Here is a 20,412-nt window from a genome sequence, read left to right as displayed (position 1 = left end):
CCAAGGTGAGACCAAAGACTCTGACTACACACTAACATAAAGAACATGAAGGGGAAGCATTCAGCTGCCTCAGTTTCCTCATTGGTAAACTGAGAAGACTGAACCAAAACGGCGTCCAGATCTCTTGTGCCTTGGACATCCTTTCAATCAGGGAATCTCTTTTAGCCCCAGGAATCAATCCCAGAGAGAGTGGGACTGGCCTGAAAGCAGGGGTCGGGGAGAGGGGCCCCCATGAGTTTGGGGCCTTGAGAAGAAGAGATGCCAGAGTTCCAAGACTGAAGTTTCAGACTAGAATGTTTCACAACAGCGCCAGCAGCCTCCCTGATGCTATCAAGGAGTTAGAACACACTCTCTTCTTCCTCCTTCCCAGCCCCAACTCTTTGAGAGAGGAAGCAGTTATTCTTGGGCCAGGGTATAATATAGACAAGGGGCAACAGAAGCAGCTGCTGGGAAAGGTGAGCCTGTGTTCTTCAATACCAGCCCGCAGCTAGGGATGCAGAGACCAAGAGAGTACAAAGAACAGCCTATTGCCTGCACAGAACCAACTCATTCACACAGGAAGTCCTAGGTTTCTTTTTGCTACAGTGATTCTTTGGGGTTTTTCTTTCTTTCCATTCCAAAGAGCCGTGGATATGTTTCTATGTTGAAAGGGCTGTAGGAAAGGCAGTGGTGAGAAAAGCAGCACAGATTGCAAGCTCAGGGAAGCAGGGGGACAGAGGAGAGATGGTGATACCCATCCCATGGGGAGGAGGCTGAGAAGTGGGGGGAACGTGGGCACCCTGGGACAGGTGAATATAAAGTCAGAGATGCTATGTGGAGGGCCCACTCCCCATATATCTAGGTAATCTTCCCAGGAGCTCCATCCTGGGTATTAAGTACTCTACTATGCCTGTCACAGTTGAATTCCTGCTGTAATAAAACACCGGGTATATCGTAGATTTCAGCAAAACTAGGAAAGAGAGCCTGCAAAGTGCCATTTCTCTTCATGGGGGAGAGTGTTAAGTACTTAATTCAAACTGTGACCATTAAAGTGTCTCCTATCTGATTAGGTTGATTTCAGATGTTGACAAAACTTTTATCTCCGGAGTCATGCACAGTGTGGCTCTGTGACTAAAGCGGATGAGTGTGTGTTAGAGGGAAGGAGGGGAAAAGAGAGAAAGAAGAGGGGAGCATTATAAGGGTCATTTTTGTAGGAGGCTTATAGAGCTTACGCAAAATACTGTCTTTAAAGGCCAAGGGTTTGAGGGGCCAGTAGGGTTCGCTTTAAAAAAAAAATTAATGAGATAGAAAATTTGTCCTCTGGGTGAACTCTTATGGTTGCCCTAGCAAGGGGCAGACAATGAACGATTTTGAAGCACAAAGTGGGATTTTCTAAGCTGTTATAACAAACTCCCTTAAAGACCAAATCTGAAGCAGGCAAAACACTTGAAAAAATGACATAATCATTTGGATCATTGTGGGTAATTTTGGCTTTGTTAAACTTACCAATATCTTAATAGTCAAGACAGCCTCGGCAAAAACTGCCATTTTGTTCTGGAATATTAGAAAAACAATCTCCATCCTCTCTCTTCTTTTCCTGGATAGATTTAGAGTAAGTGAAAGAAAGTTACCCCTTCCACCCCATACAAGTGCCCCCAGTATGAAGCTAATGAATGTCCCCGTACCCCTCCTTCCCCACCAAGGAGAAATATAAGAATTTACCTTAAATGATGATAATCTGCCATTCGAGGTTTTGCAGCTCGACACTCAATTTCCACCAAGAGTCTAGGCATTTTTTGAGCAGACAGAAAAGATGCTGAGTCTTCGCCCAAGACCACATTATTTTCAAGAAGATCCCTCGCTTCTCCACAGCCTTTTCCCAGAGAATGCCTTTCAGAATTGCTGTTGAATTACAAAGAAGTATTTATTGTATGAGGTGATTAATGATTCCTGGGGAAATTGCTATTTTCAGCGTGATTTAATTTCGTTTTACAAGTGAGTGTAGTAGGGGGAGGGTTAATAAGTTTTAGCAGCAGTTGCAGGGCCTCCAGAAATCCCTGGCACCCGTTGGCACCTTATAAAATACACTTTATGCCAGGTTTGGCCTGACTTGGGAAGGAGTGTATTTGTTTACCCCTGAATTTTCTTGGGGAGAGGAGGTGGCCCCTCAGAGACTGGTGTCCACTTTCCTCTCAGATCTGGTTTGCTCCCAGGTAGAGAAGATCACCCTTGCCTGTTATCACACGCAGAGCAGCCGAGGCGAAAGGGGTAACAGCACTGACTACTGGCTAAGGGTGGTTAGTCTCTGATGGGAAAATGTGTTTAAAAATCTTCTGATACTGCAGAGGTAGGTGAGTTCCCCCTCCCATCTCTGCTAAAATTGTTACATGAACTAAAAACTACACTTATTCAAAGCCGGGTGACAGTTCTAATATTCTGGAGCTAGTGGCTGTTGGTTTTCTGAATCTTGTTGCAGAGTGAGTACTCCCTTCGGTGACAACCAAGTCTAAATCCTCTTTACTAATTTGTAAATCAGTAAACAAGGGCTATGAAACTGAGAATGGGGTTTGATTTCAACCTTTTGAATCTAGATCTCTAGGCTGGGCAGAAAGATCCGGGAGCATTTGAGGAAGGTGACCCTAGTTCAGAGATTGGCTTTCTTCCAGTACTTAATATTCCCAGGTCTACCTTGCTTAAGGTGTCATTAGGCTTTTTCTTTCCTCAAGAAACTCTGGAGGGTGTACTGGGAAAATTCAGTTTATTTTGAAATCTCCTGCTTCAAAAAAAAAAGACAGAAAGAAAAAGAAACAAAAATCCCAAGCTGTAGTTAGTGAAGAAGAGAACCTTAAAAACAGTCAAAAAACAAAAAGCAATCTCAACTCTTTGCACAAACTAGTTTTTATCTCCAGGGAAATAGACAGATTAAGCCTGAAGGTGCAATAAATACCAAAAGGACCACTTCTTTCCAAGTGTGCTCAGAGTTCAGCATGTAGAACAGCTGCAGAAACTCCTGGGCCCACAGCACTGTGCAGTTTCACCTTTCATTGCAGAGGACACGTTTCTATGCCTTACAGAGACTTGAAGCCTGAAAGCCTGGCCAAGTTTGGGAAGAGGAGCCCTCTCAGAGCTCAAGAGCCTTCCTGCTCTTTGGAACTTTTCCCACAGTGGGTCAAACTTGACAAGAGTTCAGCTCAAGTTGAACAAATTATGTGAGCAGTCAGTCCAAGCGAATGCAACTCAAGCCATCCAGAGGAATTTTACATGCAAGGTCAACCATTTCAATTGAGAGAATATTTGTAAAAAATTAAAAGTAGGAAACACAAATATGTCTCAGAACTTTGTTTTTTAAACAGAGTTTATTCTTAGCACATGTCTTTCTATAGAGCCACACCACAATTTGTAGAGTTGCACATGGGTCGAAATGCACTCCCTCTCCCCTAAGATTGTGCCTCACAATAAGACAACAATATCTCCACAACAATATTTTTAAATAAATGAAAGGAAAGGAAAATAACATGTGTCACATCTACTATCAAGGTCTGTACATTTTGAGAATTAAATAATCTTGTGAGATCCACAATGTCTACTCATTTATTCAGTTCAGTACAAGCTTGTATGAGCTGCCTTAATGAGGGAAGGGGAAATAAGGAAGATAGGAAAAGGGTCTGATTTCTTCTGCTTGCAACAAATATACACGTACACGTCCCCAGTCAGCATGGGTTGTGCGACTGACTTTAGCCATCTCAAAAGTATTTGATGCCAAGTGGTTCTTCTCAGGTACCCAAACCTGGCAGCCTTGTTCAGGCCAGCAGGTTGTCCCACCAGTCAGCATCTTGGCCATTGTCCTCTCTTGGGTGGCAACCAGCTCACACTCTTACCCAGATAATGTCTTCTTTTTATTATCCTTTTCACCAAGCTGAGTTTTGTTTTGGGGTCTGTTGTAGTCCAGATGGGGAGGGGTGGATGGGAAAGGGGCAGAAGAGGAAAGAAAAGCATGTGAGGGAAAGAACTGGTCTAGAGCTCTGGAAGATTATATGGAGGAAGGAATGGGTGTGGAGGAGCCCTGGTGGGGGTGAGGATGGGGGTGCGGGTGTGGGCTCTGAGTTTGTGGTTTCCCCAGTGGGCCTGCTGAGGTCGAGGCCGAGGTGGAGGATCGCATCTTAGTGTTGGGCAGTTTGTGATCTTTCTTCCACTTCATCCTTCGGTTCTGAAACCAGATCTTGACCTGGCGCTCGGACAAGCAGAGCGTGTGGGCAATCTCGATGCGGCGACGCCGAGTCAGGTAGCGGTTAAAGTGGAACTCCTTCTCCAGCTCCAAGACCTGCTGCCGGGTGTAGGCGGTTCGGGAGCGCTTGGGCTCCCCTCCGTTATAACTGGGGTTAACTGAAAGCCCATAACCCCAAGGAGAAAGCCAAGGAGGAGGGAGTGGAAGAGAGGGAAAGGAGGAGGAGAGAGAAGGTGGGGTGGGGGAAGAGCAATTGGACATCATCATTATATAATAACCTGACACCAAGTTCACGCAAGATACATAAAACGGCAAAGAAAATGTTTCACAGGCTATTGACAACGGGAAACACCCGAGAGCCATAAAGAATAGTGCTGGGCATTGGGGCTGAAGAAAAGCTTCAAAGACACATGGCCTGAAGCCTCTGCCAGGGCAATTAAATTTATGGGGGCTATAATTACTGCCCTAACAGTTTGGCGTCTCGTAAATCTCCCGATAAAGGGACCCGCGGTACAAAAGGATTCTCACGTTGGGATCAGGCGGCTGGCTGGCGCGCACACACCCACATCCCACTGTAGCTTGAGCCAGCTGGAGGCTCCCCTCCCGAGGCCCCCTACCCCTCGGCCTCTCCCCACGACCCCCGCCCCGACCCTAGAACCGGGCTCGGTCCCAGCCCACCCTCCCGCGCCTCCCCAGCGGCGCCACGTACCGGCGCTGACATGGATCTTCTTCATCCAGGGATACACCACGGGCTCCTTGCCCTTCAGGCCCAGCGGGCTCTTGTCGCCCAGGAGCAGCGGGCACGCGGGGGCGCTGCCCCCTGCCGGGACGCCCGGGGTGGCGGGAGCCGCCTCGCAGCGCCGCGGGGGCGCGGAGGCAGCCGCACGATGCTGCGGGGGAGGCGGCGGCGGGGGCTGCCGCCCGGGCGGCATGACATGGCTCGCGTGCAAGCCGTGCGCGGGACCCTTGGCGTGTGCCGGGGGCTGCTCTGGCTGCGGCGGCCGCCCGGGGCTGGCGCCGCCACGGTAGCCATAGGGGTAGGCGGTGTTGGCGGCACCGTGCGCGGGGTAGAGCGCGGCTGCGGGATAGGAGGTCTCTCGGGCGGCCCGCGGCGCGTAGTAGGAGGCTGGGGGCTCTCGGCTGCCGCCCGCGTGGGGGAGCTGGGGCTGCTGCTGCGGCAGGTGCTGGGCCGCGGGCACTGGGGGCTGCTGGTAGCCCGGGTCCCCGCCAGGGCCGCCGTCTCTGCCGCCCGGGCCGCTGTGCTGCGCGTACTCCTCGAAGGGAGGGAACTTGGGCTCGATGTAGTTGGAGTTTATCAAAAACGAGCTCATGGTCATTAATTTGTGAAGTGCAAAAATACTAATTTTTCTCGCGTTGTCGTTTTTCTGGGCTCGCCGAGGCCCCTCCCCCTCCTGCCTCGCTTCCCATCCCCCCTTTCCTCCGCTCCCTTCCCCTCCCCCGCTGTCAAGCGCCCACCCCTCCCCCACCCCTCCCCCCTCCCTCCGCCGCAGACGCCACCAAAGTTCGCGCCGCTCCTCCCCCGCGCGCGCGAGCGCGCGTGCGTCCCCGGTCTCGGTCCCGCGCGCGCCCCGCCCAGTATCGCCACGTGACCCGCCCCCACCAATGTGCGCGCCGCGCGCGCGGACCCGGATCAGGAAGCGCGCAGGCGGGTGATGGATGCTGCTGTCCGGCTCCAGGAGGAGGAGGGAGGGAACTGGAGCTTTGGGCGTCCAACCCCCCAACTTTGAGTTCCGCTGGGAATTCAGGGCCCGCAGTCTTCTGGTCCTCTCGGATGCCTAGACCGAGCCCTATGCGTGCCTTACTCTGGCCTAGGCCTCGGGGCAGACAGGCGGCCGCGGCCCAGCGCTGACCTCGGGGCCCAGCCTAGCTTGGCCTGGCGTCCTCAACATTTCGAGGCCGCCTGGGGGAGGGAATGGCGTCGGGACCAAGGGGGTATTCCGGTTTTTATCCTGGCCGGGGAATAAAACGAATGAGGCTAACAGACCGGTTTTCTCACCAGCTGATTCCCTTCCGCACATCACGCTCGCCGCGTCCGCGCCCATCCCCAGTTTGAGAAGCCAGGCAGGAGCCAAAAAGGGTGGGTGGGTGAGCAGCTAAGAGAAATCGGCCCCTGGGTGTAAAGCAAGGCTATTCCAATACAACTGGATGAGCACTTTTCCTTTTTTCTTTCTTTTAGAAGCGGAAGATATTTGTTTTTTCACCTAAAAACAAAGCAGACAGAACCTTCCTGATAGCATCTCATTTGATGGAGGTTTCAGTTCAGAATGAAACATGCTCGAATGTAGTAGGTGCGATTGTAAGAAAGTGGCCCAAGGGTGGGGATGGATAGAAGCGATGATGCCGCCACAAAATCGAGCGTTGAGACCAACAACTTCCTACTTCAGAAAAATCCCCAAGCAAAAACAAACTATGGATAGCATAGGCACTGTGCCGACGGGTCTTTTCCCGCTAAGAATTTTGTTTTGTCTTTTAGCTGTTGCTTTTCCAGGCTGTATCTGAGGCTAAAGTTATATTTAAGGACGGTCTATAATCTCTGGATTGCTGAAAATTAGCATATTAATGATGTCAGTAGCTCTGGAAAGTGGGGAGAGAGGACTGTTGTCTGCCATTTGGTAATTGAAATTTGATGGGTAAACTAATTATGCCATTATTAACAAATAAATTACTTATTAATTCCCCCTAATGTTGATCTTCGAAGTAAATACTGATGCTTTACTCGTGTGTACTTTCCCTTTCCTTTCTGAGTGACAGACACGCCTAGATCCCCTACTTTTCAGCATCGATTAAAGCAGTGCGTTTAACTAGCATAGTCACCATTCTAAAAACACTTTCATATTGGCATGTAAAGCAAGGATTTTTCAGCTGGTTCACCTTAGTTGATTTTTCAAAGAGCAATATAAACTGCCTTCTCACAACTGAGTCTGAAACGCAGGCAAGGAAAGTCATAGCCTAAGCCTGGAGACACTTCAAAGGAATGTGAATTCTATCTTCATTTATATCAGTTACTCATATGAGTTACTAAATGCTGGAATATATCCATTTGATGGATAGTCATTTAATGCTTAGCCACATAAAGCCCATTATATGGGACTAATCTTTAAACTAATTTAGGAAAAGAGGTTAAAAAAGGGATCATGTTAGCTTTCTAACTGCAATCACCCTGAAGTGGTACAAAGAGGTTTTCCGCGTTGGATGTGTGTCGGTGAAGAGTGCTGTCCATTGACATGGCACGCCCTGAAAATTTTTAAAAATGAAATCTAAGCCACAGACAGAAATCAACGCTGAGTGTAAATCCTTAGACATCCTCTCTAGACTCTCTAGCCTGTGATATAGCTGCCTAAACCAATATCTCTCTACAGCAAGAAAAAATAGTATATACATATGTGTACTATATAACATGAATAATATGTACATGCATAAAGTAATTATAGCAAAACTGGGCTCTCTAAGCCTCTGGGAAGAAAAAACATGACAAGGAAATTTTGCCTCCCTCCTCGTGTCATCAGACTAAGGTCTTAACCATGTCTGTTCAATATTATTTACAGACACTAAAACACAAAATTCATGTTGTTTAGCCTCAGAACCTTCTACAGAGTTTCTATTTTAAAGTATTAACGAGGCTCGGGCACTGTTTTGTATATGGTTAACCTAAACGAGTTAACTGCGCCTGTGTTTCATGTGGTTCTATTACTTTAGGAAGATGGGCTTACACAGAATCCCCCCAAGGCCTGTAACTTGTCTTTGTGGTTCGTATCATAAACACAAACGAAGCCAGGACCACCAAGTGTTATCTCACACACCGACATTTTGACATTTTACTGCAAGATTTATGGCTGTAATAAACAATCTCTGTACCTTTTCTGATCCTTCCACAATCTCTCTTTGGAAGCCATAGCATCATTCCATTGAATCAAATAATCTTTTGAAGAACAAAACAAAAAAAATCTTTTGCCTTCATATGCGATCCAAGACACCAAAGTAAAGCCAGGAAGAAACTAACTCAATTAATAAATAAACTGAGGTTTACCAGCAGCATCTTGCCCGAAAAAAGATGGGATGCCCTGAAATCGAGCAGAGAGGGGGTGTGCTAATCTTCTCACGCCAACTGGCTCCAGTCCCAAGCAGGGTGAAAGCGTTATCCTTTTCTTGGGAAACTGGTAAGCACATTTGCTCATTTCCACGTGCAGGGATAACATATATTCCCAACAAAAGCTTTCTTAAAGTCCCATTAAGTGAAATAACTTTCATCATGTCCTCGAGTCCCAGATGGAGAAGGAGAGTGAAGGGAGTCCAAGGGAGAGGGAGGGTGAGAGGGGGGCAGTGTTTTGCAGCCTAGTTTGAATCTGATTTGAATCATTTTGAATATATTTGGAACAGCCTTCCCTCTTGAATGCAGCCCTGTCCCAAGTTTCAAAGTGACCGAACAGTGACACCGTGTGCATTTTGTTTCTTATTAATCTTACACATTGACAGTCTTTGTTAAATCACAAGGCGCGCCCTTCACCAGCCGACATTTTCATATTTGTTAGACGCGCTGACCTGAAGTTCACCTCGGCCTTGGACTTTGCTCTTCTAAAAGGTCTATACAGTGTCTTTTAGAGAGCGGGGTGCTTTGCCCAGGTCACTCCTTCTCAGGGAAAACCAAGGCGGGGGGAGCAAAGGAAATGTAAACGTTATGGAATGTATTGACTGTATTTGTCCTTTGTTCTCTAGAGCAAGAGTCCCCCAGACTGACTGTTCGCCGTCTGAAGCACGTCTCTGGAGGGCACAGGAGAAGGACTGAATTTCAAAATGCCTGATGGTGGCATTTGAGGGCTTCCCCCACCTACAGTCGGCATAGGATTTTAGAGAAGCAATACTTTATCAGCCATTTGACCAATTAATTGTTTGGGGGTAATTTCCTTATAGTAGTTTATACTAATGAACACAACCCAGGCATAAGGCATATGAAATTCATATCCGGATTAGACATGAATTTTAACCAGGATTGTGTGAGGGGCCTAAAGATTAAAATCCCCCAAATAAAGAAAGTAAGCACTCTAAAAGCAATAACTTCTGCAGGTACATTTTCTTTGAGTTGAAAAACTGGCTAAAAGGTGTCTGTGATTATTGAAGCTGACATGTTCCTAAGGTGTGGCACGTTTTTAACCAATAACACGATAGCGGGGTTTTCTCAGAGAGACACATAATTGTCTTGGTGAGTAATGGGTTTTTTTTTTCCCGTTTTCTTCATTTCACTGGCCCAGATGTGGTGAAGTGTTCGCTGCTGTAACAGCAGTCACCACAGTTGTTCCTTTTCCTCTGTTCTCATCTGGCACACCCCCATTTGGCTTCAAGCTGTTGGCCAGAGTGAAAACTTTACACATTGCACAGTGAAAGCAACCTGACTACTTCCACAAAGGCAGTGTTTGAGAAATATTTGCTTTTACCCCGAACATACCTGGCACCAGCAAATCTAATCAAGCAGACTATAGTGGGATGATCTTAAATGTCCCTGCAAGGGTCTACATTTTGAGTAGTTGAATTAGCTTATCTCTAAAATTAAAAGAAAAACCTAATAGAAAAATATCATCTTTCTCTTCTCTGTTTCCCTACACGAATTACTTGAAGATCAAAACACAGAAAAGGAAAATATGTCCCCCAGAAAATAGATGCTAATGGCACCAACACTTAACGTTAATATAGGTGCATGAAAAATAAAATATTGTTTAGCTCTCCAGTTGCAGCGCGCACACACAAGGCATGGTTCCAGTAGGCTTCCCTCACACACTATTCCCTTTCTTTTCTACTCTCCCGCCCTCCCTCCTTAGCTTGCTTCCCCTCTCCTTGGCTTTCATTCCAAATGTATTTTTAAAGAGTATTTTCTGGAGAATAGATGTCTGTCATGGTGGTCTTGAGAAGAGGTCTGGCATTTGTGGATTCTACCTTCCTGCTCAAATGGCGTATTCTTTACAGTTTATTCACCCATAGATTGTAGCATTTGTCTTATATTCAGTGTAGGGTTTCACAATAAACATAATGAAAAACTTTCAACAACAGGAATATTTTCCTGGTACCAATAAGCATTTTCTCACTGGTGGAGGGGGTGGTGGAATCCTGACCCTTTCCAGAGGGTTTCCACTTCCTTTCTCCCCTTCCCAGCTCTTTGCATTTAGTGGGTGGCAGTTTCAGAAAAAGCATTCTATCCTTGAAAATTGCAAAGGATACATTTTGCAAGAAGTGCCTGTGTTTGCCCTTGTTCTCACACACTTTAGGGATCATTATAGTTACTAAAAAGGAAAAAAAAACTGGCCAATCAAAATCACAGTTTTCAAATAAAGGAAGTTTCCTGCCTGATCTCTTTCCTTTGAAGGTATGATGGAACATTGGCAACTTGCTACATTATTTCTTAAAGGTCCACTGATGAGTTTTGAGCTTTTTAATTTTGTGACAAACCCACAAACAGACTCCTGGTTCTGCAGCATCTAGGGTGTTGGTGTTTCAATAATCTATGCCTATTTACCTGCTGCTATTCCCTTAGAATGGGAGCGATAATTCAAGATGAAATACAGCATGTATTAGTCTTGAAAGAGGAATTTTCTATCCTTTCCTTCGTAATTGAGGTCATTCAACTACTAGGGTTCACCTGGAGTCCATACCGTGATACACGCGTCACTCTGAGCCATTTTATCTTTTGTGCTGATAGTCAAGATCGCAACTCTAACATTGACATCAAACTCTGTCTGGGCAGATGACGAAGAGCGCTGCACAACGTAAACTTTTGACCCTCAACTTTTTGACCTGCAGTTACAACCACAAAGATACACAAAGCTGTGCCTCTTCTTTCAAGGGGAAGCCCTCCACCCCAGGAGCTCAGGGATGCCCTGCTTCTGCCACTGCCTTTTGGAGTAAGAGGGTGAATTGGATATTTTTGATAAATACAGTGTTTGTGACTGTATTTCCTGTCAAATCAACCTCCTACCTCCTTTTGTCATCGCTTAAATAGGAATGAGATTATTTTAAAATCACTCATCATTACGTTTACAAGGAAAATTTGGAGTAGGAGGCTTTTGCGAGGGGAACCTCGTAAAAGGTGAAAGAAAAAAAAAAGACGGAGAAAGCAGGCAATGGAAGCGGGAGACTTTTCCTTTATTTAAAAATAAAGACGCAGCCCTAATTGTTGGGAAAGCTGGCCCAGGCAGGAGAGTTGACTGTGAACTTGTACTAAAGCGTGCTCTGCTGGCGATTCCTAGGGTGTGCAGATTTATCTTCTCTGCATTTACTTAACCCGGCAGTGAACTGCACGGGCGTCATTTGTTAGGCGATGACAGACTTCACCTCCAGCAAGGGCTGCTTCACAAAATCGCAATAATTACCCAATAACCTTCATAACAAATATTATTATTGAAAAGACCGGTTTGTGGGGAAGAGAACTGGTAGGAGAAAGGTAGCTTTCTCTGCAAAAAAAAAACACCAAATAAAACAGTCCTAGGCAGATCTTTCGGTTCTGGAGTTTAGAATGGCTAGGACTGTGGCTCCCCTCTCCTATGTGGGTGGGAGCCTAGGCAGACCCCCTCAGCCCTGTCTGGAAGTCCCGGTTATAGTTTTGTCATTGTCTAGAGAGAAATTCTGCCTTAGGAGCCAAAGGGATGGCGCCCACAACGTTCTGCACTCTCCATGGTGGGCAAACCTCGGACAGACTCCAGAGCGAACCTGGGGGAGAGGCTTTGCAGGGCATCTTTCAAGCTAAAAGGATTGTTTTCCTCTTTAATAGCCTATCTTTCAGGATGTAATTTGCTCTCCCCTCACTAGTTGTTTGGATATAATACTCTTCACATCTCAACAAATGAACATGACTCCGTTTCTGGTAGAAAATTCTGTCTTGCTCTCCCAGAGCTGCCAACAATGAAGCAGGGGAAAGAACAGGGGGGAAAAAAGGAATCTTGGCATAACGTTGTGAAATTAGAGCATGGAAACCCTAACAAACCCCTAAGTAAGTGTGACCAGAAGCTTCCTATTATATTTATAGTTCAGGAAATATTGTCTCTTCAGCTTGTAGAAACAAACGGGGCCTGGCACATTTCGGATGCCTTCTCCTTTTACAAAGCTAGGAGCACAGACAAACACTTCTGCCACCAGCTGAGGCTAGATGTCTTCATAAAGCCCTTAGTGACAGAGATATTTTTCCCTAAGTAAGTTCCTCTGCAAAAGCAACTCAAAAGAACACATGAGGAAAAAAATAACTTATCTACAAAATGAGCAGATAACCAGCCATCCTCCTTACTATGCTTCCTATGAAAATAGGAAGAAAGAAAAAATTCCTCCAGTAACGCTCACATAGGTCTGACTGGATGCTGTATCTTTTTAAAGTCATTTAACCGCATGTGAGTTGGCCTGCCGTCTTAAACTCTAAAGTTTTATGATGATTACAACAGACAGAAATAAGCAAGCTGACAATATTTATAGCCTGTAATTTTTTTAATGCTTGGGAAAGATTCCCCCATATTGTGTGATGCTGATCCAAGAAACTTTCTGCCCATTCTCATACCCAGAGTGGGACGTGACCACAGAGGTGGTGTGGACACTTCTTCCAGGCATGTTACTCAAAAGAACCTGCCAGCAGCTCTATCACTCTTTTTTTCTGCCACTAATTTTAGGCACCAAGAAATCACTCAATCAAAATCACCAAATGAATAACTAAAATAAAACCTTAACCCAGTATTTTCCAGTAAAGACTCCGAAACTCAGAGCAGCAAAAGAAAGACTCCAGAATTCTCACAGACATATAAAATAATAAAAGAGAACCCAAATAAAGTTTATATTCTGGTTCCCACTAAGATGCAGACACGTCTTCCTGAGTGCTGAACTGCTCTCAGGAAATGCTCACTTTAACAGGTTACACAAAACCACCTCAGGGATTCACCTTGCCACTATTCAAGAGGGGTGGGACTTGAGGGAGGGTTTTGATATTTCAAAAAACTTCCCAGGTTTTGCTTTCTGAACCTCTGACTTTGGGGACATCTGTTGGACTTATGTTGAGTGTAAGTGGTCTCTGCACAATAAAGTTTGTGGAAATTCCAACTCTACACATTAAATGTTTTCACTTTAAGGACTTACTAAATATCTTTACCAATTAGCACTTGCAGAAAACCACCTAGCTAGCTCCTAAGGAGAAAAGCATTTGGAGACAGAAGATCCCATTTTTTGTTTCATTTCTGAGTTGGAGGATTTGGCTTAGTTCTTCATACAGGATGGGGGAAATCTGCTAGATCCCTTGTGGGTACCCATTCAGAGAAAGACCCCAGGGCAGGCTACAGTGTCCCCAGTCATGGCTTTGCCACTGAAGAATGTAGAGGGTTGGGGCCAGAAAGGGTGGCTGAGACCAAGCTGGAATTGTACCTAGGAAAAATCTATCTCACCCATTGGTGCAATATTGGGGACTGTTTGGGAAATCATAGATTATGTCAATTTCCTGGGATCAAACAGAAAGAGCAACTAACCAAAAAAAGGCGGAAATCTCCTACTAACAAACGACCAATCTCTTCCCTAAACTACCCTTTATGATGTGTGTGGAAAAACAACCTAATGGTTCTGGGGACTTTTAAGTTGGACATCGAAGACACCTCGATTTCCCCCCAAACTTTAGGGCACAGTTTGGAAGAGTTTGCCTGTATATTGATGGGGAATAAATTAATCTTCTGTGCTATCTAGGGAGATGCCTAAGTTGCCTTTTGAGGGTCCTGTGCATAGATTTTAAATTCTACAAAAGAAGAGAGGAAAAGGAAAGAAGAAGAAAGCCAAGGCAGAAGAAAAGAAAGCGCTGTAACGCCTTTCATTTAGCTTGGGGATTCAAAGACTAAAGTTAAATCCGGCCATAAAGTTTATTGCTTCAGACTCACAGGCTGGTGAGAACAGTCCCACCGAAATAAAAAGAACGTGCAGGCAAACAAGGTTCAGGGCCTGGTCCCTGGTGCGGGGGAGGGGGTGCTGAGCCCTCCCCCGCAAGGTGGGGACCCGCGGTCCCCAGCGTCCCGCGGGCGCCAGCGGCCTGGGCTCGGCCTGGCGACTCAGGGGCCCAGCCTAGAGGTGCCGCCCGTGCCCGGCCGGCCTCTGCACCCTCGGGCGCTCCCGAGCCAGCCTGCGACCCGGTCCCGAAGGCCGCCACCTCGGTTCAGTGCTGCCAAATGACCCCGGCCCGCGGAGACGTATTGCCACAGCCCTGTCAGAAATCCCGCCAGTGTCCGCCTCGGCCCTGCCCGGGCCTTTCTTTCAAACTCCCCAGCGCGCCCCAGCGCAGCGCGGCCTCGGCGCCCGCAGCCGGCACCGCCCCCCCACCCCGGCTCCCAGCCCCCACCCAGGGCTCCGCAGACCCAGCAGAGCCTGGCCCTCCAGCCTCGGGATGGGGGCGGCCCTGCCCGGTCTCCGCACGCAGGCAAACTCGCACACGAAAATCATCTTTTTGCACGCCGGCGAGAGCAGCGGAAGTCATTAACATCCGCGCTGGTGCAGCAATTAAAGTTAGGCCCAGGGATGCGGCGCGGCCACAGGCGCTCTGCACCGTGGTGCCTCCGAAAGCTGGCTCCTGGCGCTCCTAATTTGGGCAGAGGGAAAGTTTGCTCTCCCCTTTGGAATTCCGAGGCAACCTCAGAGTTACTGAACCAGAGAGAGAGAGAGAGAGAGAGAGAGAGAGAGAGAGAGAGAGAGAGAGAGAGAAGATCCAGAAAGAAAGTTTTCAGAGTACAAATAAACTTGAAAGCGCTAAGGGGGCGAGCTTACCTTAACTCGAAGGGAGCCATTTTTCCAGAGAGTTTTGAGAAACTTGTGGTCTGGACACTTCTGGACCTAAAATTGACAATTTGAATGACCAGGTGGCACACGTAGCCTGCAAAAGAGTCAAATGGAGTCCAGCGTCAGTGAGATTATATGTTATGTGGTATATAATGTTGGATGTCAACTCCCCAAAACCATAAAACTTACTTTAATGGCCCCACGTGACGTTTTATAGCCAGTGAGCCGATCTGTCTGTGCTATGGATGATTTTACGATCTAATTCATAGACAAAACCCTATTCATTTGGCACCCAAATGTCATATAGCCGGAACTGGGGCTTATAAAGTTTACTGTTTTATAACTTTTAAAAGGAAAGACGGCATCAGTAAGCAGTCGGTAAATGTGCAAATCTCTAGTTGCGCTTTAGCTGCTCTGAGGAGTTTCCCAATCGAGCTAGGATGGGGTAAGTACCTTCCATGTGTAGCAAATTAATTGTAGCAAAAGAAACCAACTGGGTTCCGGAGGGCGAGGAGTGGGAAAGGGTGCCTGGCTGGGTTAGGGGCAGAGGGTCTGGGGGCCACAACTTGACATAGCAGCCTCTTCAGCAAGTGGAGGCCTAGGATGGCCTTAGGAGAGAGGCGGCATCTGTGTGGGCCCCCGAGGGCCGCTAACAAAGCCCTGGGCTTTTTCTCCTTTCTCTCTCTTTCTCTCTTTTTTGTACCCAGCAAGTTAACCTGGTTTCCTCAGAGATGGGCAGGTTGGACTCAGGCTTTGCAACCACCTAAAGCTTTTCCACCTTCTGCCCTGAACTCTCTGATGGGTCAGTTAGGGAGGCCATGGGTCAGGGTGTTGGTCTGAGGTCCCCTTGCACAGGCAGACTGCTCAGGTAGCCTCACACTCACTGCCTCCCAGCACTGGACAGACAGACGAGCAAAAAGAGCCACTTGCTATTTGGCACAAACCAGACCAAGAGAACTTACAATAGAAAGTTTATTTTTTGTTTCCAGTCAGTATTTTTTCCTTAAAAACAAATACAAAAAAAAAAAAAGCTGATCACAGTTTGCTTAAACAGCCAGACTTGGACAATATTTGTAACTTTGTTCACAAAAACATACATCACTGAAGCTGCGCTTATAAGAGCCACTTCCAGAGTTCGTGCAAAGGGTCCTACAAAGGCACGCAGGGACACACCGCTCAGTCACAGTTTTCATCACAGAGTCACTAGTCACTACACATCAAACAAGTTAAGTTGTGTCTCATCAAGTCACCTCTACAACAGCATTAATTACACAAGGAATATAGGTAGTTTGAATAAAAATATCTTTAACAGCTTGGAGCTATTGAGACAGGAACACTTCCACTCACATGCACAGTTAAACAACTGGAGTGCAACACACAACATTGGCACTAAACGAGGTCGAAGGGGGACTTTTTTGTGTTTTTTTCTCTTTTCTTTTTTTGTTATAGTTACTTCAAGTAACACAGCTTGCTTCATATAAATAAGTTAAAACATCTATTTTTTTTCAAGACAAAGCCATTCAGGACAAAGAAATGAAGAGAAAGCAGATCTACTTATACAGGCGCTATAATGGCAATAAACAGGCTCATGATTAAAAGATGAATTAGGACAACGAGAACAGGGCTTCTTCACAGAAGGAACACAAGGGAGTTTCAGAAAGTCACCTTAGTACTGACACTACGCGGGATCCGGCTAATACTGCTCAGTACTTTAAACGCTCAAATACTCAGGGGCGGAAGGCCCCTCCCGCCGCCGCCATGCTCATGCTTTTCAGCTTATTATCTTTTTTCCACTTCATTCTCCGGTTTTGGAACCAGATTTTAATTTGTCTCTCGGAGAGGCAAAGAGCATGTGCTATTTCAATCCTTCTTCGGCGGGTCAGGTAGCGGTTGAAGTGGAACTCCTTCTCCAGCTCCAGGGTCTGGTAGCGCGTATAGGCCGTTCGGGCCCTTTTGCCTTCCGGGCCGCCTATGTTGTCTGCAACAGAAAAGTCAGCGGTTTAGCCACCCACTCCTCAGCCTCTGGCTACCAAAGTCCGCCAGCTGGACCAGCCAGGGTCCTGAACAGGGGAGAAAAGCTCAACAAGTCTCCCTCCTCGCTCGCCCGCCCACCCTTCCCGAATTTCCTTCCCTCTTCCTTTCTAGAGAGAAAACAATACGATTTGGACTCTGGGAACAATCGGCCCATCCGAGGCTGGAGCCGCGTCCCGGAGGATAGCTCGGCTTTCCCTCGCCCCTCTCTTGCCCTCTGGCCCTGCCCCTGGCGCCCTGAGGCGGGGCACAGCCCTCTCAGGCTGCCCACCACTCAGAAACCCACCAAAGCAAGGCCCTTTTCTGTGAGCCCAAGTGGCCTCCAGATCACCCTCCCTTAAAGTTCCAGCCCCGCGAGCCGCCTCCTGTTCCAGCCTGCACGCTTGGGGCGCCTGCTTTCTTTTTCTTCCCTTTCCTTTCCTGCTCTCCCTCCTGCCCCCAAACTTCAGAATCCCGCCGGCTCTCGCCTCGATTATTCCCCCCACCAAGCCCCTTTTCGGGGACTCTAATTAGTAACGCTGTTTCCCCAGCGTAGCCCTCCTCATAAATTATCCGTCCTGACAAGCCCGATTCACGGCCTCTACTGCCATCCTCTACCTCTCTGCGCCCTGCTCGGCGGGCCTGACCCATGAGCGCGTTCCGAGGCGCTGGGGTTGGATATGTTTTTATTTCCTTTCCCCCCCTTTCAATGTCTAAACTTGGCTGGCCAGCGGCCCCTTTCCCCGCATTTGTGAGCGCTGGGCGCTGCAGAAAAGAGAAGGAGGAAGAAGGAAGGCAGGGGAAGTACAACGGCGGGGAGAGGCTCCACAGGGTTGGGAGAGGCGAAACCAGGACAGAGACGGGGAGAGAGAGGGCGGTAAAGGAGAGAGGGGGCACCGAGAGCCGCGCCCCCGCGGCCGCGTGGATTTAGGAAAAGACTGGCTTTACCATGACTTATGTGCAGCTTGCGCATCCAGGGGTAGATCTGGGGTTGGGCGGGCGGCGCCGGGCTCGGCTCGCTCTGCGCGCTCGCCTGCTCGCTGCTGGCGGGGGCGTCCTCCTCGGCTCCGGACGCCGTGCCAACCCCCTCTCTGCTGCTGATGTGGGTGCTGCCGGCGTTGGCCGAGGCGCCGCTGGAGTTGCCCAGGGAGTTTTTCCCGCCGTGGTGGCTGTCGCTGCCGGGCGAGGGGGCCACGGCGGAGCAGGGCAGCGGGTCGGGCGGAGGCGAGTGCGTGGACGTGGCAGGCTGGCTGTACCTGGGCTCGGCGGGCGCCGCGCTGGCGCTGGCCGCGTAGCTGCGGGCGCGCTCCCCGGAGCCAAAGTGGCCGGAGCCCGAGCGGCCGACGCTGAGATCCATGCCATTGTAGCCGTAGCCGTACCTGCCGGAGTGCATGCTCGCCGAGTCCCTGAATTGCTCGCTCACGGAACTATGATCTCCATAATTATGCAACTGGTAGTCCGGGCCATTTGGATAGCGACCGCAAAATGAGTTTACAAAATAAGAGCTCATTTGTTTTTTGATATGTGTGCTTGATTTGTGGCTCGCGGTCGTTTGTGCGTCTATAGCACCCTTGCACAATTTATGATGAATTATGGAAATGACTGGGACATGTACTTGGTTCCCTCCTACGTAGGCACCCAAATATGGGGTACGACTTCGAATCACGTGCTTTTGTTGTCCAGTCGTAAATCCTGCCTGATGACCTCTAGAGGTAAACTCGGGCACTAATGGGGGAGTTGGGTGGAGGCGAGAGGAGTGGCGCGCGCGCCCCAAGCGCGTGCCCGCCACTCGCCGCCGTCGTTCAGTCGGACTCGAGCGCCACCCGCTGGAGGCAGGGCGCATCCCTCCGCTTCCGACCCGGGGCTGCAAGGGCCGGGGTCGAATTGAGGTTACAGCCCATTATGGCAAAATTATTGCATTTCCCTCGCAGTTCCATTAGGATGTACCAATTGTGAGGCCGTCAGCTGCCGATCGCGTGCCCAGCGAGGATGCAGACGACTGAGGGGAGATGGTGACTTGGATTTTATTTACAACAACTTTATTTCCCTGCTGTGCAGCCCCTCTTATTTTTGTGTCGAGGTTGGGGTCGGTTCTGACCGTCGTGCCGGCAGCTCTGAAATTTGAAAATACAGATATCACCTTCGGGGGAGGGGGGGAAGCCATTTAGCCAATTGGAGAAATAAATCCTACCCGCAGCAGCAGCTACAATTACGGCTCTGTTTTTGCGAGCGCATGAGGGACAGTGTCCCTGCCGCTCTTAAATGACAGGCGTCTATTAAAGATAGCTTTTGTGTAGCGTTTCTCCGAGGCGAGGTCAAATTCCATACACTTTTATAGCCGTAGTCGATTTTTCTTTCGTGTAAATATGGTTTTCGTGTCATTAGTTTGCTATTTGATTTGCTGTAAGTATCCAGCCTGGAGAGCCTTCACCACCGGGTCACTTTCCTCGAGCCAACCGGGCCCCAAGTCAGAGGGTTCTCGGTGAACCCAGCGAGTGGGCCCAGGCTCCCCTCAGCCACAGAAGCTGCTTGGGGCCTGGGAATTCGTGGGCCGAGTTATTAGGGTCTTGCTTAGACCTCCAGAAGTAAAATGAGGACGCTAATGAAAGCATTTTGTGGCAGTGCCTAGTACCTCCGTAGTTATCTTCCTGGGTTCTGAAAGACGAAAGTAAATCACAAATATAGCCTAAAGTTGGGTGTGTGGGGGGGTGTCCCCGCTGGAGAGGTCAGGCGTCTCAGGCGCCCCTGGCACATTTGGAAACCAGGACTCTTGCCGCTCCCATAGCCCTGGGCTGCCTCCTTAGGTCCTGAAAGCTGTTGTGGTGGTAGCGCCGGCCCTGTTGGAGGCGGGGAGCCGGAATCCGGAGCTCGGGGAGCCCAGTCGTTCCCAGGGCTGTTAGATTCCACCCGCGCCCAGGTTGGCTCGGCTGGGCTGAGGCTGCTTCTCTTCCAAGGACGGTTGCGCGCCGGGCCGGCCGAGAGACAAGGCTCTCTCGGGCCCCCTTTGTTCCTCGCGCTTCTTCCTTTCTGGGGGCGGCCTGGGAGGCCTCGGCGGAGCTGGGGCCCCAGACTTTAGGCTCCCTCTTCCCAGTGGCCGGAGTTGATTTGGTGATGCCCTCTGGGACTTGGTGGCGAGGAACCGAGGCGGAAACGCCCAGACACCAAAGGGGGCTCGGTCCCGGGTTCTTTCCTCTCCAGCAACCCCGGGACCCGAGCTCAGGGGCGCGCAGAGGCGCTAACACAAGAGCCGGGGACCGATTGGGGCGCGCCCTGAGACCCGGAGCGGGCTTGGGCAGGCTTGGAGAGCAGGATTGCGTGTGCAGTGCGCCTCGTTCTACCGCTGGGATTGGCTGTGTGTGAGGTTTTTTTTTTTTTTTTTTTTTTTTTCTTGTAAGAAATAAATGCTCAGA

The 20,412-nt window shown here is 48.7% G+C and overlaps 2 protein-coding genes across 4 annotated transcripts; both read right to left on the bottom strand.

Moving 5' to 3' along the window:
* Positions 1 to 1,801: 1,801 nt before the first annotated feature.
* On the bottom strand, positions 1,802 to 19,958 carry HOXA5 (homeobox A5). Of its 3 annotated transcripts, none has more exons than XR_010842194.1 (4): positions 17,951 to 18,860; positions 16,658 to 16,970; positions 14,981 to 15,086; positions 1,802 to 1,881 (listed from the first exon to the last, which is right to left on the bottom strand). XR_010842194.1 is itself a non-coding variant. In XM_059073880.2 (2 exons), exons 1-2 carry the CDS (start codon positions 18,843 to 18,845, stop codon positions 16,720 to 16,722), a joined length of 1,146 nt encoding a protein of 381 aa, XP_058929863.1. In that variant the 5' UTR covers positions 18,846 to 19,958; the 3' UTR covers positions 15,947 to 16,719. The 3 variants fall into 3 exon arrangements, 1 of the variants encoding a protein (XP_058929863.1); XR_009337268.2 differs by lacking the exon at positions 1,802 to 1,881 and adding an exon at positions 4,299 to 4,362; XM_059073880.2 differs by lacking the exons at positions 1,802 to 1,881; positions 14,981 to 15,086 and having other exon boundaries at positions 15,947 to 16,970; positions 17,951 to 19,958.
* HOXA4 (homeobox A4) lies at positions 3,317 to 5,558 on the bottom strand. Its single transcript, XM_059073883.2, has 2 exons — positions 4,914 to 5,558; positions 3,317 to 4,362 (listed from the first exon to the last, which is right to left on the bottom strand). Exons 1-2 carry the CDS (start codon positions 5,539 to 5,541, stop codon positions 4,010 to 4,012), a joined length of 981 nt encoding a protein of 326 aa, XP_058929866.1. The 5' UTR covers positions 5,542 to 5,558; the 3' UTR covers positions 3,317 to 4,009.
* Positions 19,959 to 20,412: the final 454 nt, after the last annotated feature.

Source organism: Kogia breviceps, chromosome 9, assembly GCF_026419965.1.
Source record: "Kogia breviceps isolate mKogBre1 chromosome 9, mKogBre1 haplotype 1, whole genome shotgun sequence".
NCBI classification, from domain to species: domain Eukaryota; kingdom Metazoa; phylum Chordata; class Mammalia; order Artiodactyla; family Physeteridae; genus Kogia; species Kogia breviceps.
Note: the sequence above shows the minus strand (reverse complement) of the source record. Positions and strands in the feature narration are given on the sequence as shown.